At 45.2% G+C, this 15,384-nt stretch overlaps 1 protein-coding gene across 1 annotated transcript in view; it reads left to right on the top strand.

The window, feature by feature from the left end:
- The window catches only part of TTC4 (tetratricopeptide repeat domain 4), a 29,502-nt gene extending 15,698 nt beyond the window's left edge, over positions 1-13,804 (top strand). The window contains exons 6-11 of the mRNA XM_068239018.1: positions 663-787; positions 1,283-1,369; positions 3,521-3,717; positions 8,047-8,131; positions 10,161-10,243; positions 12,900-13,804. Of these exons, the coding sequence (XP_068095119.1) occupies positions 663-787; positions 1,283-1,369; positions 3,521-3,717; positions 8,047-8,131; positions 10,161-10,243; positions 12,900-13,002 (680 nt within the window). The 3' untranslated portion in view covers positions 13,003-13,804. The remainder of the gene's footprint in view (positions 1-662; positions 788-1,282; positions 1,370-3,520; positions 3,718-8,046; positions 8,132-10,160; positions 10,244-12,899) is intronic.
- Positions 13,805-15,384: the final 1,580 nt, after the last annotated feature.

The raw sequence follows: 15,384 nt of genomic DNA, 5'->3' as shown, positions 1-15,384 counted from the left end.
ACCCTATTCTGGTGATACTGCAATTTTGGTGTATCACAGTTAAAGAGGCCCTGTAGTGACATCTAGTAGAATGCAGTAAATGATTCAGGATTCCCCCCTCCCTTTACCTTTCTTGCCCTTCCCGCTCTTCCCTTTTCCCCTCCCTCTCACCTTTCCTCCTCCCTCCTCTCACACCTCTATCTCCCCTCCCTCTCTTGTCCCTCCTTTTCTTCCCTTTTCCCCTCCCTCTCGCCTTTCCTCCTCCCTCCTCTCACACCTCCACCGCCCCTCCCTTTCTTCCCTTCTCCCCATCCTCTCGCCTTTCCTCCTTCATCCTCCCACTCCTCCCTCGCCCTTCCCTCTTTTGCCACTCCCTCCTCTCACACCTCCATCTCCCTCTCCTGCCCCTCCATCTCTTTCAGCATTACCTATTTGAAGGAAACCTGTGAGTATGTTTTAAGCTTGAGGAAGTAAATCTGAGCAGTTGAAGGAAGGGGGGGGGGGGGGGGTTGTAATGTCCTGCGGAAGACAATATTCTTGCTGTGATGATTGTACCTGGGATCTCAGTGGAAAGAAGATGTCTTAATTATTTTGCCCCTGTGCATCCCTTTTCAGTGAGATCCACTATAGCATATAGTATCTTTATATCTTATCATTATAACACAATTTGTGGCCTCTTCCAGGCGCTTTGTGCTACATGGAAATAAAGAATTACGCTGAGGCCGTTAAGTGGTGTGACGATGGGCTACGCATCAATTCCACTGAGAAGAAGCTGCAGGAGACCAGAACTAAGGCGGATAAGTTACAGGTGAGAGGTGGCTGAGATCCGCTGTGATTGGATGTCCCCGCCCACTGGTGACCATGTGACATGAGCATCCCTCATTATCTCTGTTCTGTGGTCTTCCACGGATGCCCCTACATTACTCCATATGCCACATCGATATCCAGGCGATCCGATCATAATGATCGAATCTGGCAGTGATGGACACCACAACATGGCCAGCTGATCCATGGTTTCGATTTCCAGCCGAAATCAGTTGAAAGGATCGATCAGGCATTCTGACATATCTTTTTTTTTTTTTTTTTTTTTCCCCGGCGACCCACAGAGCCCTCCCTTACACCCCCCCAACCCCCCGTTACTCGGAGTCCCTTTAAAAAAAAATGTGTGGTGATGAACTTTCAGGTAAAATTTAATTGTATACTCCACAATTAACAGGAGTAACTGATTACGTTGCTCTTTCCACAGAAGTGCTGTGCCTGTTAAAAACTCGTAGCCATAGTAACCCATGTCTTCTGATTGCAGAGAGCAGCAGACAGAGACGCCCGGAGGATGAAGCAGGCAGAGAAGAAGAAGCAGACAGAGAGGAGCGCTCTGCTCACCACAATTCAGGTCAGTGGTGTCTGTGAGGAGGATACAGGGGGCTTCCTGGTGATGAGTGAGGGGTCGAACCTATACTAATTTAGTGTTCAGCATCCCTAGGTCTGTTGTGCTGCTACAGCATGATTCACTACGCAGAAATGGGCCAAATGCACCGGAAATCATCCAAGTGCATCGGAAATGAGCCAAATGCATCTATTGCACTTCCTGTTGAATTTTGATTGGTGTTAGGATTGCGGGATGGGAGCTGTTGACCGCCCCACTGTGTTACGGATCACCCAAGCACAGAGTCTAAGTGACCACGGGTCTTCACCCACGACCCCTTGAGGGGGAAGCAGGACCACAACCCTTTGAGAGGGAAGTGGAACTTCGCTGCCTAGTTCCCACCAGGTTGCGCTCAGGATAGTCCCGCAGTGGTTTGGAGAACAAGGGATGACTCGATGTGGAGAGCCAGGCAACTGAGTATCGAGGTTGAGGTACAAGCCAAGGTCAGGGCAGGCGGAGATCAGGAAGGTAGGAGACAGGCCGGAGGTCAGGGCAGGCTGCAGACAGACGTAATCGGTAACACAAGCCAGGGGTCCAGACGGGCAGCAATCAGGAGTAGTCGGGGTCACAAGCCAAAGGTCAATATCAGGAGTACAACAGAATGTAATAGCAGGTTCACAGGTACAAGCTGCAAGAACTAACAGCACTGCTGTAAGGGGCAGAGCTGTTTAAATAGAGGCTTGGGCGCCAAAATTAACGCCTGCGCATGCGCGCAGCACAGAGCGCGGGTGCGCGCAACCTTATGCGTGCACTGCGCATGCGCGCGCATCGCGCAATGCCGCGCGCGCCATGACAGGAAGCAGGGACTACAAATCCCAGCGTGCTCGCGTAAGGGCACGCCCGCGGAGACGCTGGAGAGAACCAGGACGGTAAGCATGACAATTGGGCCAATTTCAAGATGTCTATGACTTTGCGCACACACTGAATTTATTGGCATTTCATTGACCAGCTGTATTTACATAACCACTTTATCCACCACTACAGTATATCTACGTCCTCTGTGACTTTATCTAAGCTACAAGGACGTAGATATGCGTCTTGTAGCTGCAGCACAGCTGTGCACAATTGGGCATTACTCCTTTGCACACTTCTGGCTCTGTCTGATGCAGCACTAATTGGTGGAAGGGAATATAATATTGAGTTTTACCATTAAAATACTTTTTTCTCAGTTCATAGTAAGACAATACCCACTGTAGCATTATTTCAGAGTCAAATAGCCTCACCATAAATTGTGACAGGAACGTCATCTAAGTTTTATGAAAGAAAAACAAAAGTTTGCTTTCCTAAAACAGAAAGAATTTGCGATAATTCAGGTTAGAGTGAGCTTGAGATGTCTCCCAGGCACCACTGCTGAATATATGCAAATTAACCATTGTACCCTTAGAAGCTAAACACACCTCCAGAACCGCTGGAATGCAATGATGTGTCAGCTTGTTAATGTGTACAGAGCCATAATAATCCAACATGCATACAGGCTGTTTCGGATTGTTTGATCCTCATCAGTGCATGGCATGGATTAATTTGGCTCAAACAGTGTATATATAGCCAAATAAATTGTGTTTTGTGTCTACATTAGTGTTTTTATTTTTAAACTGGAATTCCTTTTTCCCATTAAAATGCATAGAAAACAATTTTTTCTATGGGAAAAATGCCATCAATCAAAGTATTTGTATTTTTTGTTATGGGAAAAAATTATATATATTTTATTTAGATATCATAAGTAGGGATAAATGTATTGCTGATGAAATAGTTCCAAAGGGGGAAGCAAGGTCTAGATGTAACCGAGTTAAAGACCAGGTTTGGTTCTCTCGTTTGTATGTAACATACACTGGAGGAAAGGGCATCGAGCGCCTTCTGTTACCCCTCCTATAATGTGATGCTGTTTCAGCATCCTAGTTCTAATGATGTGTAGCGATGGTCCGTGAGATTAATGCAGGATTATGCAAATTCTGCCCGCAAATTTATGCAGCTCGAAAATGAACCAATCAAATCCCGCCAAGTTAGAATTTGATTGGTGCATTTTCAAGTGGCTTAAATTTGCATACAGAATTATCCTGCATCATCTCAGAATTATTGGCTTCTTATTGACGACCATTCCTAATGGTGTATTTTCTGTAGTCTCGTGGAATCCGGATGCAGGAGGAGCGGAAGGAGGAGGAGGAGGAAGAATCCCATCCGGATGGTCTTACTTCAGAGGGTGTTACTGGAGCCCAGGTGTGTCTGGATGCGGAGGGCCGCCTTAGCTGGCCTGTGCTGTTCTTGTATCCGGAGCATAGCCAGACTGATTTCATCTCCGCCTTCCATGAGGACTCCAGGTAAATACCTACCATCACAGTCTTTAGTGTACCTGAGATAAAAAAAGGCAACCATGGCCTACACCTTGGGGCTTCCATCAGCTCCGTGTAGGCCATGGGCTCCCTTGCTGTCCTTCCGGGCTGCCCTGCACTCAGCTCCAGTAAATTCCCTAGTTGCGCTCCACTGCACATGCACAACCCCGGCCGTGCACATCCCCCGATCGCACTCCTGTGTCTGGGAGCGTTTTACGCATTTTTTTCCCCTGACTTTAGGTTCACTTTCAAATTCAATAGGTCATCATTTCTCTGTGTGGGAGCTCAGTGAACAGCAGGAATGTAATCTTTGGCTAGATTTTGAAAACTTAGATAATACAATACATAATCATTATCCCTACAAATTCTGCATGCAATGTGCTGCATTTTTCAGCATGCACAAATTTACATGTTATGTTTCTTTTACATCTTTGTTTTTTTCCCCCTCTGCATTTCTGCAGTTTTCTGCACGTTTTGCATGTGAATACGGTTATAACTAGGAAAAACTAGGAAGCACCCAGAATATAGCCTAAACTTTATACTACAGAGTATAGATGTAATACGTTCTTACCTCCATCAATGAACAAACCATATGGGCTGAAATAAATTTATAAATGCAGCGTTTCGCAGGTACTGGCCGCTTCCTTAAGTCAATAACAAAGTACCTAAGTCTGCAGCAGTTGCGAATGTGGGCGCCTGTATGTATGCAAGTGGCTGACTAATTCCTGACTCAGACAGGAAGTGACTACAGTGTGACCCTCACTGATAAGAAATTCCAACTATAAATCACTTTCCTAGCAGAAAATGGCTTCTGAGAGTAGGAAAGCGATAAAAAGGGTCAATAGCTCATAGCTTTTAGCTCTGGCATACTTCAATGAATGTGTCATTGAGCAAAAACAATAAAACAATTAAAATTTAAAAAGTAGATTTAAACATAAAATAAACCTGGAATATCTTAAAAAGTAATTTTCAGGAGAAGGAAGATCGATACAGTTGTTTATTTCATTAGTTTATTTTCGCCTCAGGTGTCCTTTAAAGTGTAACTGGCGGGCATAAAATCAATTCTTCCTTTTTATCTGGTAAACAAGTAATAAGGATGCTAACCAGGCAATCCAAAACTTAAAAATCACTATTACTTTTCTTGTTGATAAATGGTCATTCCCCAGTTTACCTGACTCTTATTTGGTACGCACAAAATTTGGTACACAAAAAGGAAGTTGCAGGGCATGCTGGGTTGTCCTTTTTTGCTTCTCTACTCCCCCTCAGACTTCACTAATGCAGTCTGATTGGCTGAAGCCTCTTTCCCTCCAGTTTTCCCCTCCCACACCGCTGTTCCTCTCTGATTGGCCAGTATTTCTCATGCTGAGACAATGCACTTTCTATAGTGAAGGGCGGGCAAATCAGGCAGAGGAGAATAAGGGAGGAAATTACATCAGAATTGGCTTCAAAATAGCCACACTTAAAATGGGAAATGCTAAGAAGGATTTTCTCTTTTTTTTCACTGTAGAAAAAATCACCAAAATCAAAACGTGGACAATGCAATACATATGTTATGTAAGTAGAGCAAGTATTTACTTACGGTATATGTGGGAGTTTTTTCTGAGATAGTATGGCTGACAGCTCCTCTTTAAGATGCAGACTAAATGTTGGCTAAAGTTTTATGTCCCTGTTAAATTACAGCAGATTCTTTTTATTGCAACGTTGTTTTCTTCATTTATTCTGGGCTGAAAATGTTTTCAATTGAGCAGTTAAATGGAAAATTGACTATAAATATTTTGTATGATCTACCACCTGTAGCCAGTAGGTGGAGCTCCAGGCATTCCAGAAACTACATAAACTCCCATAATGCTTGAGTCATTGTTTCATAGAGAGTCATGAGACATGTAGGCACTTGTAATATCACCCAGTATGTTTTGTCAAGTTGCTTACATGGCGTCAATTTAGATTGTATATTAAAGAGTTTTAAAATAGCACAAACAAATTATATAATTGTTTTATTAATTTTTTTTTAATGAGGCTTATCTAAAACTGATGCAGTGTCTTTTTAAAAGTAATGCCAGGCTACCTCTTAAGGTGCGTACAGACATGCGACTATAGTCGTTTAAAACGATCGTTACCGACGGCATTGCCCAACGATCGTTCGTAAAAAGTGCACGAACGATCATTAAAACGACCGACCAACGAGATATGTCGTTGGTAAAGAACGATCCATTCTGCCAGATCTTTTCCAACGACCATCGTTCAAAAAGTAATGTCTGTACAACGATCGGTCGTTGATCGTTCGTTCTCAAAGCTTTGCACATGCTCAAACAGTTCTTTTTGACACTTGTGTTTGAAATCAGTTTATACATCATGTTATGCACGCAACGCTCGTTCCAAGATCGTTCGTACACGAACGATGTTCAAAGTAGCCTTTCTTCAAACGATCATCGGCCAATACCTCCTTTAACATCGTTCGTCGTTCAGAACGAACGATCGTTATCGTAGGTATGTCTGTACGTACCCTTAGGATAGAAGATACAAACCACTGGATCTCTACCTGGATTTATGCAATTATAACTTGATTTATTTGTAACACAGCCTCTAAACAGCACAACATTTCGGTACGCGGGCCTAACTCAAATGATTTCTTATTTCACCAGAATTACACCATTATAAATCTCAGTACAAAAACACACCCAAAAAGGGGAGGGCTCAAACTTTGGAACAATTGTTTTGCTGTGTACCTCTTAAAGTGGATCCAAGATGAAAAACTAACTATAAAACTATAACAAGTAACTTGCCTATATATCTTATCTAACGTTCAGATAGTTTACACAGCATATATAGTTGCAAACAGCTTCAACAGTTTATGATTATTTATTCCTGTGATACAATGAGGGCTGCCATGTTCTGTTGGTCACATTGTCACAGGCTGAGGGCTGGAGATGCTATCAGCTTGCCTGTGTGTAAATTCAGTGCCCTCTCCTCCTCCCCTCTGCCTCTGAAATCAATGGCTAGTAACCTCCCCCTCCTCCTGCCCAGACTGAGCTCCCATAAGCCCTTGCTACAGTGCCAAGGCACAAAACGAGCTGTGGGCCAGGCATGTTTAGTTTATAGGGAATTAGAGTATTAAAACAAAAACAAAAAAGTATTTGGCTTGAGGAATGCCCTATAAACTATATGAAAGGAACACAATTATGCAATGAGTAAAAGTTTATCTCGGATCCACTTTAAGGTGGCCACTAACGGTCCAATTTCTAGCAAAAAATCATTCGAGCGATCAGAAATCATCTCCATTGATGGGCACAATTAATTACGAATGACTATAAAAATAGTCGTCCGATTGGATTTTCGTCAAACCAAAATTTGGATTTTCTTGTTGGTTGTGATTGATCGGAAGCAAAGATTGGTTCGTTGATGATGTAGTGAACGATTTTGCTTCCGATCAGAATTATCTGATCGCTCAAACGATTTTTCGCTAGGAATTGGATCGTTCGTGGCCACCTTTAGGATAGCTTAGCGATTGTGTGTATGTGAGTTGGGAAGACACAGGGGATACAGCTTTCCCCGACTTCCGAGGTGACTAAACAAATGCAGCTTTGCTTGCCTGGGGCTTCTTCCAGCTCCTAGAAGTCATTTGGGTCCCTCGCCGCTGCTCCAATCCTCTCCGGTGTCCAGCTGCCCGCCTCTAAGGATTACCGACCTGCCGACGGTTCGGTGTCTTCTGCGCATGCGCCCACATCACCGGGAGCGTACTACGCCTACTCCAAATCAGGTGTGTTTGTGGCTACACTTGTTATGACCCTTGTGAGATGGGCCCCAAGAAGAGGCAAGGGAAGGGATGTGAACATTGGAGGGGGAGGGGCTTCATCTAAGTTTTGCTGGGGGGGGGGGGGCGTGAATTTTAGTTACGCCCCTGCTTAAAAGAGGAAGGCCTCTGTGTCCTCCAGGGGCCTCCCTCGTCCTCCTCCGCCAGGCCGATCCAGCGCAGAGACCCCAAAGCTCGTGGGGTTATGGCCATACTGTGCACAGTAGCATGGACCTGCTTGGGCTTTGGCGCAAATAGCCCGATCGGATCCATGCAGGCGTGGGCCATCGACAAACGGTTTTGCGGAGTGGACAGCGCTGGAATGGCGAAGTGTAGGAGGATGTGGGAAGCTTGTGAATTATTCAGAGACTTCCTTCTCATCAGCTGAGGACCCCTTTGGGACACTTTTTTCCTTACAGGTACACTTGAAGCCTCCCATTGACCATCTCTAGTCAGGAATAATGTAGATATTTCTAACTTACAGGAATGATGTTAGTTGGTAATGACCATGTTGTTTTCCTTTGCAGGTTTAGGGATCACCTGACGGCGATGTTCTCAGAAGATCTCCCTCCTTGGGACACAGACCGGAAATACCAGGCGCACAATCTGGAGGTCAGTGCAGGAGAAATGGGACGAAAACTCCAATACAGACACTTAGGACTCTTTCGGACAATAGGCTGAACTGCACGATTGTTAGGCAGTTCAGTGTCCCGTCTGCCACCCACAAGCGCCATTCGGGTTCAGCTTAGGGCTGGTGCACACCAAGAGCACATCTGTGCTGAATCTCTTTGAGGCGTGATCGCCTTACCCAATCGCTTTTCAATGTAAGGTACAGGAAAAGTGGAAAATCGCTCTAAAAAGTGATGAACAGAGCAATTTATCAAAGCCATTTTTGCCCAAAGCTTTTTACTTCCAGAACAAAGTTTACAAGATCTGCAAAATCACTACAACCAAACGCTCCAAAATCACTAGGCATAAATGGGAAATCGCTAGGCACATGGGAATTTACTCCTTATGCAAGTGCACCTAGCGATTTTTTTTTTATTTATTTTTTATTTTTTTTTTAGTGTGCACTAGCCCTAAAATGCAGCTGAATGGCAGCATTTGTAATGATCGTAAGATATTTACCTGAAGAGAGGGAAGCCTCAGGATCCTATTTAGGCTTCCGTTGGTGGTCCGGTGTTCCCCCGTCGTCGATGTAGAGGGGGGGCTGCGCTGCTCCTCTGTTACGAGCACGGACATGCAGTAGCCATGTGAGCATGGGTGCGCTTGCATAGTAGCGTGGAGCCCGAGGCTCCGGCTTACTGCACTGGCGTATTCACGTGGCTACTGCGTGGCCACGCTGAAGGGAAAAGAGGAGCGCGGCCCCAATATGATTAGAGACAATTGGCCTAAATTCTCATTGCTATGTGAGGTAAATATTTTTTGTAGGTAAAATACCTCATGAGGCGTTTTCATCTTTTTTAGCAATTCTGAAAGATTTTTCTTCATTTCCGAACATGAGGTAAAACATGAGGTAAATGCATAAAGTGAGGTAAAACATGAGGTATTTCAGCGGTAAGCATGCAGTAAATAAATTATAGTAGTCTTTAATTGTCTTCCATAAGTTAGAATAGTCTTTGGAAGATTTTTTTTTTTTTTTTTTTTTTTTGAGGGGGGAAAGTGTATTTGATTATGTAGCAACCTATGAAAAGTATATTTATAGGCATCCCTTAAAAAAAAAAAAAAAAAAAAAGAATCCAGCAAATATTTGGAGTTTTATTTCTATTATTTTATATTACACAGCCTGAATAGGAACTCCACTAAAAACTGCAAAATGCATACAAATTGACTTTACCTCCAGGTACAGGCAGGTCTTAAACTCATCAGTAAATTATGTGATAACATGCCCCCTAATTTCCATGAGAATAGCTATTATTACCTCATAATTTACCTCATGAGGAAAAACATCACTAAAACCTACCAGAATTGCTAAATGTCATTACCTCATGAGGTAAATTACCTCGCATGAGGTAATTTGTTTGATAACCCTCCCAGAATTGAGGCCAATGCCTTGTCGCTAACCTCCCAGGGGGCCGTGCTCAGCGACAGGGGACATCAGAGCACCGAGGGAAGCCTCAATAGGATTTTGAAGCTTCCCTCTCTTTAGGCAAGTATCTAATTTTGTACCCGAGCTCCGGCTTGGGTACACTGTAAAAATAAACTTAATATTAAAACCCATGACCTGTTTCCTGGAGGAAAAGTGGGATTTCCAGTTAACTGAGAGGGATACGGATGTTTCCTTTTAAACAATACCATTTGCCTGGCAGTCCTGCTGATCTATTTGGCTGCATTAGTGGCTGAATCACACACCTGAAACAAGCATGCAGCTAATCCAGTCTGACTTCAGTCAGAGCACCTGATCTGCATGCTTGTTGAGGGGCTGTGGCTAAAAGTATTAGAGACACAGGATCAGAAGGAGAGTCAGGCAACTGGTATTATTTTAAAAGGAAAAATCCATATCCTCCTCAGTTTAGGTTCTCTTAAGCAACAAAAATTCACTCCAGACAAAAAGCATGAAAAAATCCTCTAATTAAACGCACTGTTTGTTGGACACTCAGTCAGAACCTATGACAAGGGACAATCATTGTCACCCGCACAGATTTACTTTGAGGATGAAGTATCAGAGTGCTTCTACCAGGTGGATCCACACTGCACCCTGCTGGAGGCCCTGCAGCACAGCAGGTGAGTGAGAGATTATTATTATTATTATTATTGAATTATAAAGCGCCAACATATTCCGTGGCGCTGTACAAAGTAAGAAAATCAAACATGGGGTACATAATAATACAGAAAATGGTAAACACCAAATATGGACACCGGTACAAAATACAGAACTGGTAATTACAATGACAGATGTAACATGGTGAATAAAATGTATAACAGATTGCAAGCTATGAAATGAATAACAAACTCCAAGGCACAAAGGGTGAGAGAGCCCTGCCCTTGCAAGCTTACAGTCTAAAGGGAGAGGGTTGAAAAAGAGGTGGGGAAGTATGCAGTATTCATACAGGCAGTGTGTTCTTAGGTTATCTACTAAGCTGTATAACTTGGCCAGAACTCAAACGGGAAGTGGCCTAAGTTAGAAAGTATGCATGCGCCCCCCATCCCCATCTACTTACCATTGGTTTCCTCCAGCTCCTGCCCGGCAACATGTCCCACGACACAGCTCCGCTCGCAGGCCGCAGCCCGGTATCCCCGCCGGTACTGAGGCTGACCTCAGGGTCGGCGCTGTCCATCACAGCCACGTTGTACATGCTGTACTGCGCAGGCACCTGTAGAGATTTTCTCGTACTGCGCCCGTGCAGGACGCTCCTGGCCATGGGATTGCATATGAGGATACGCGTGGCCAGGGCGCAGTGGAGGTCAACTTAGAAGTCGGCTTCCACTACCAGAAGAAAAGTGAGCCGTGGCGGAGGAACGGAGGATCGGTATGTCACAACATGGGCACAGTTCGGCTGCAGGGGGCTGGCAGAAGCCCCAGGTAAGTGAAACTCTTATTTTTTTTACAGACCTTTCAGTTACGGTTCAAAGGAGAACTGTAGTGGGAGGTATATGGAGGCTGCCATATTTATTTCCTTTTAACCACTTGAGGACCCACCCTTTACCCCCCCCTTAAGGACCAGCATTGAATTATGTGATCTGTGCTGGGTGGGCTCTACAGCCCCCAGCACAGATCAAACACCAGGCAGAGAGATCAGATCACCCCCTTTTTTCCCCACTAGGGGGATGATGTGCTGGGGGGGTCCGATCTCTCCTGCCTGCGTGTGGCTGGCGGGGGGGGCACCTCAAAGCCCCCCTCCGCGGCGAAATTCCGCTTCCCCCCCCTCTCCTACCTGGCCCCCTGGTGATCGGGGCTGCACAGGACGCTATCCGTCCTGTGCAGCCTGTGACAGGACGTCCCCTGTCACATGGCGGCGATCCCCGGCCGCTGATTGGCCGGGGATCGCCGATCTACCTTACGGCGCTGCTGCGCAGCAGCGCCGTACAATGTAAACAAAGCGGATTATTTCCGCTTGTGCTTACATTTAGCCTGTGAGCCGCCATCGGCGGCCCGCAGGCTATTCACGGAGCCCCCCGCCGTGATTTGACAGGAAGCAGCCGCTCGCGCGAGCGGCTGCTTCCTGATTAATCAGCCTGCAGCTGGCAACGCAGTACTGCGTCGCTGGTCCTGCAGCTGCCACTTTGCCGACGCACGGTATAAGCGTGCGGTCGGCAAGTGGTTTAGCAATACCAGTTGCCTGACTATCCTGCTGATTCTCTGCCTCCAATACTAGCCCCTAAACAAGCATGCAGCAGATCAGGTGTTTCTGACTTTTTTGTCAGATCTGACAAGATTAGCTGCATGCTTGTTTCTGGTGTGAGTCAGACACTGCTGCAGCCAAATAGATGAGCAGGACAGTCAGGACACTGGTATTGCTTAAAAGGAAATCAATATGGCAGCCTCCATTTAACTCTCACTACAGTTCTCCTTTAAAGGATACCCAAAGTGATGTGTGACATGTTGAGATAGACACGGGTATGTACAGTGCCTAGCACACTAATAACTATGCTGTGTTCCTTTTTTTCTTTCTTTGCCTGAAAGAGTTAAATATCAGGTATGTAAGTGGCTGACTCAGTCCTGACAGGAAGTGACTACAGTGTGACCCTCACTGATAAGAAATTCCAACTATAAAACACTTTCCTAGCAGAAAATGGCTTTTGAGAGCAGGAAAGAGATAAAAAAAAAAAAGGGCCAATAGTTCATAGATTTTAGCTCTGGCGGAGCATAAACAATAAAACAGTTAAAACTTAAAAAGTAGATTTAAACATTAAAATAAAACTGTGCAATATCTTAAAAAGTAATTTTTAGGACAAGGAAGATAGATACAATCATTTATTTCATTAGTTTATTTTTGCTTCGGGTGTCCTGTAAGATGTAATAGGGCTCTAGGCAAGATAGCACTTTTTACCCTCTACTGAACTGATGGTCACCTGGATTTTTTAGTAAGATTTGGTGGGGCTAGCCTCCACCAGGCCCCTAGAGCAGTGATGGCTAATCTTGGCACTCCAGCTGTGACAAAACTACAAATCCCATCATGCCCCTGCCTCCCCAAGTTATGCTTACAGCTGTCTGAGTATTGTAATGCCTCATGGGACTTGTAGTTCCGCCACAGCTGGAGTGCCAAGGTTAGCCATCACTGCCCTAGATTCTCTCCAGGCCCTAGGCGACTGCCTAGAATTGCCTTGTGGATGATCCGGCTCTGCTGCACATAGGAAAGCTATAATTATTAACTTGTTATAAACGTTGTTTTTCAATGAACTGAAGTAATTTTCGTTGTATTTCTTCCTATCTCCGCAGGTTCCGTGTAAAAGCCGGAACGCCGTCATTTCTCATACTTGTACAGCGCTCTCCTTTCTGCATGAGATATTTCTCTGATAAGAAGGTGCACCGGATAGCCTGACCTGTGATCGCCTCACTGGAGGCCATCCCAGCGATTTCCTGCTCAGGACTGTATGTGGCTCTGGAGTGACTGAAGTGCATCATGGGAACTCCCAGCTTGCTCAGCATTCAGCTGAATGAACCCTGTATACAATGATCATGTGGGGCTGCTGGTTACTCAGCCACTAAAAGATCATATTCGTTCAAAATTAATCACATGCTCTGCACGTCTTCTGTGTATTGTGTGGCTTTGCCCGGCAATGTCTGTGCCACATCCTCTCTGTGCCCTACTGTATCGTCTACTGTAGCACGGTGGTGTAATGGTTAACACTCTTGCCTTACAGTGCTGGACCCCCGGTTTGAATCCCAGCCAGGGCACTATCTGCACAGAGTGTGTATGTTCTCCCCATGTTTGCTTGGGTTTCCCCTGGGCACTCCAGTTTCCTCTCACATCCCAAGAACATACAGATAAGTTTATTGGCTTCCCCCTAAATTGGCCCTAGACCATGCATGGGCAAACTTGGCCCTCCAGCTGTTAAGGAACTACAAGTCTCACAATGCATTGCAGGAGTCTGACAGCCACAGTCAGGACTCATAAAGGCAAATGCATTGGGGGACTTGAAGTTCCTTAATAGCTGGATGGCCAAGTTTGCCCATGCCTGCCCTAGACTATGATACATACACTACATGATACATCCATAGAGATCTGACTATTTAGGGATTATATTGTGAGCCCCTCTGAGGGACAGTGAAGCGACAAGACAATATACTCTGTACAGCGCTGCGGAAGATGTCGGCACTATATAAATAATAATACCGTTCCACATCTGTGCCCTGTGGTGGCTGTGTTTTGCGGAGACAGTCCTGTGTTGTGAAGTGCTGTGTCCATTGGCCATTGTGTCACCCTACCATGTTTGTACCACACACCATGGAGGTGGGAAGAGGCGCCCAGGAAATATAAAATACTGTATATACTCGCATATAAGCCTAATTTTTTAGCACAAAAAAAATGTGCTGAAAAGCTACCCCCTCGGCTTATATGCGAGTCAGTGGAGCAGAATAGATGGTGGAGGAAGGTTTGTTACTGGCAGAGGAGCGTAAGGAGCTTGCACTAGTGATCCTGCTCTTGCCAGCTGGCTCCCTGCTGTGTCCGTGTCCACCCATCCCCTGCAACATGGTGTGCAGAGTGGGCTGCTAAAGGCTACCTGTGTCCCCTGGCTTGTGGAGTAGAGCGTGCCAGTGGTGCAATGATCGGGATTCTTCCTGTGTTGCAATCGCTGTGTCTGATATCTATGACGCCATCTAGTGGGGCCTTGAGACACAGCTGTATCATCCTTGGGGCACATCTGGCTAAGGAGAGAGGGAATTACTTCTACTGGGGGCACATCTGGCTACTATGGCAAGGGGTTAGCCTGGGGAGGGGGCTTATATGAGAGTCAATTACTTTTTTCTGGTTTCTGAGGGAAAAGTGGGTACTTCGGCTTATAAGCAGGTCGGCTTATATGCGAGTATATACGGTACATTACAATCTGTAAAAATTACAAGGATGACACAAATATAAGGTAAACAATGTTTTATTTTTTGCACTAGGGCAACGCGTTTTGTGAGCATACACAACTTCATCAGGCCAAATATCAGTGCTGGTATAAAAAAAAATAGCCAGGCATTGAGCGCCTCTATGTATTTAATTTTTTTCTGGTGCCTCTTTCCCCCATTGTCCTTGTTCCTGCCAGCTGACAGGTCCTCTTAGCCTGTGTTTTTCAAGAGAGCGTTCAAAGTCCAGTGGGGAATCCTGTACCCGTGGGGAGACGGTTATTCTCCCAAAGGCTGTATTGTCTGGTTGCCCTTTACAGCAGCCTCATCTTGTGAGTACCACCCTTTACTTTAGCTCAGTGATGGCTAACCTTGGCACTCCAACTGTGGTGGAACTACAAGTCCCATGAGGCATTGCAATACTCTGACAGTTCTAAGCAGGCAGAGGCATGATGGGATATGTAGTTTTGTCACAGCTGGAGTGCCAAGGTTATCCATCACTGCTATAGCTACTCCACCTGACAGAGAATACTACACTATCCCGGCTCCCGCTGTGTGTTCGATTTTCAAAGTTTTATTAACTCTCAAGTCATGTTCATACCGCATCTCTTCTGTGCTCCACCATGTCTTCAAACAGAAGGTATTTGCCATAATTCAGGCTGGAGTGGACATATGTCTCCCACAATGCTTCACTGCTGAATATACAAATCTTCTTTGTTGTCCCTGAAAGCTAACCACACCTCCAGAACCGCTGGAATGCAATGATGTGTCAGCTTGTTAATTTTACAGAGCCATAATAATCCAACATGCATACAGACTGTTTCACATTGGTTGGTCCTCATCACTGCATGGCATGGATTAATGTGGCTCT

The sequence above is a fragment of the Hyperolius riggenbachi genome, chromosome 6 (assembly GCF_040937935.1).
Source record: "Hyperolius riggenbachi isolate aHypRig1 chromosome 6, aHypRig1.pri, whole genome shotgun sequence".
In the NCBI taxonomy this organism is placed as follows: Eukaryota; Metazoa; Chordata; class Amphibia; order Anura; family Hyperoliidae; genus Hyperolius; species Hyperolius riggenbachi.
Note: the sequence above shows the minus strand (reverse complement) of the source record. Positions and strands in the feature narration are given on the sequence as shown.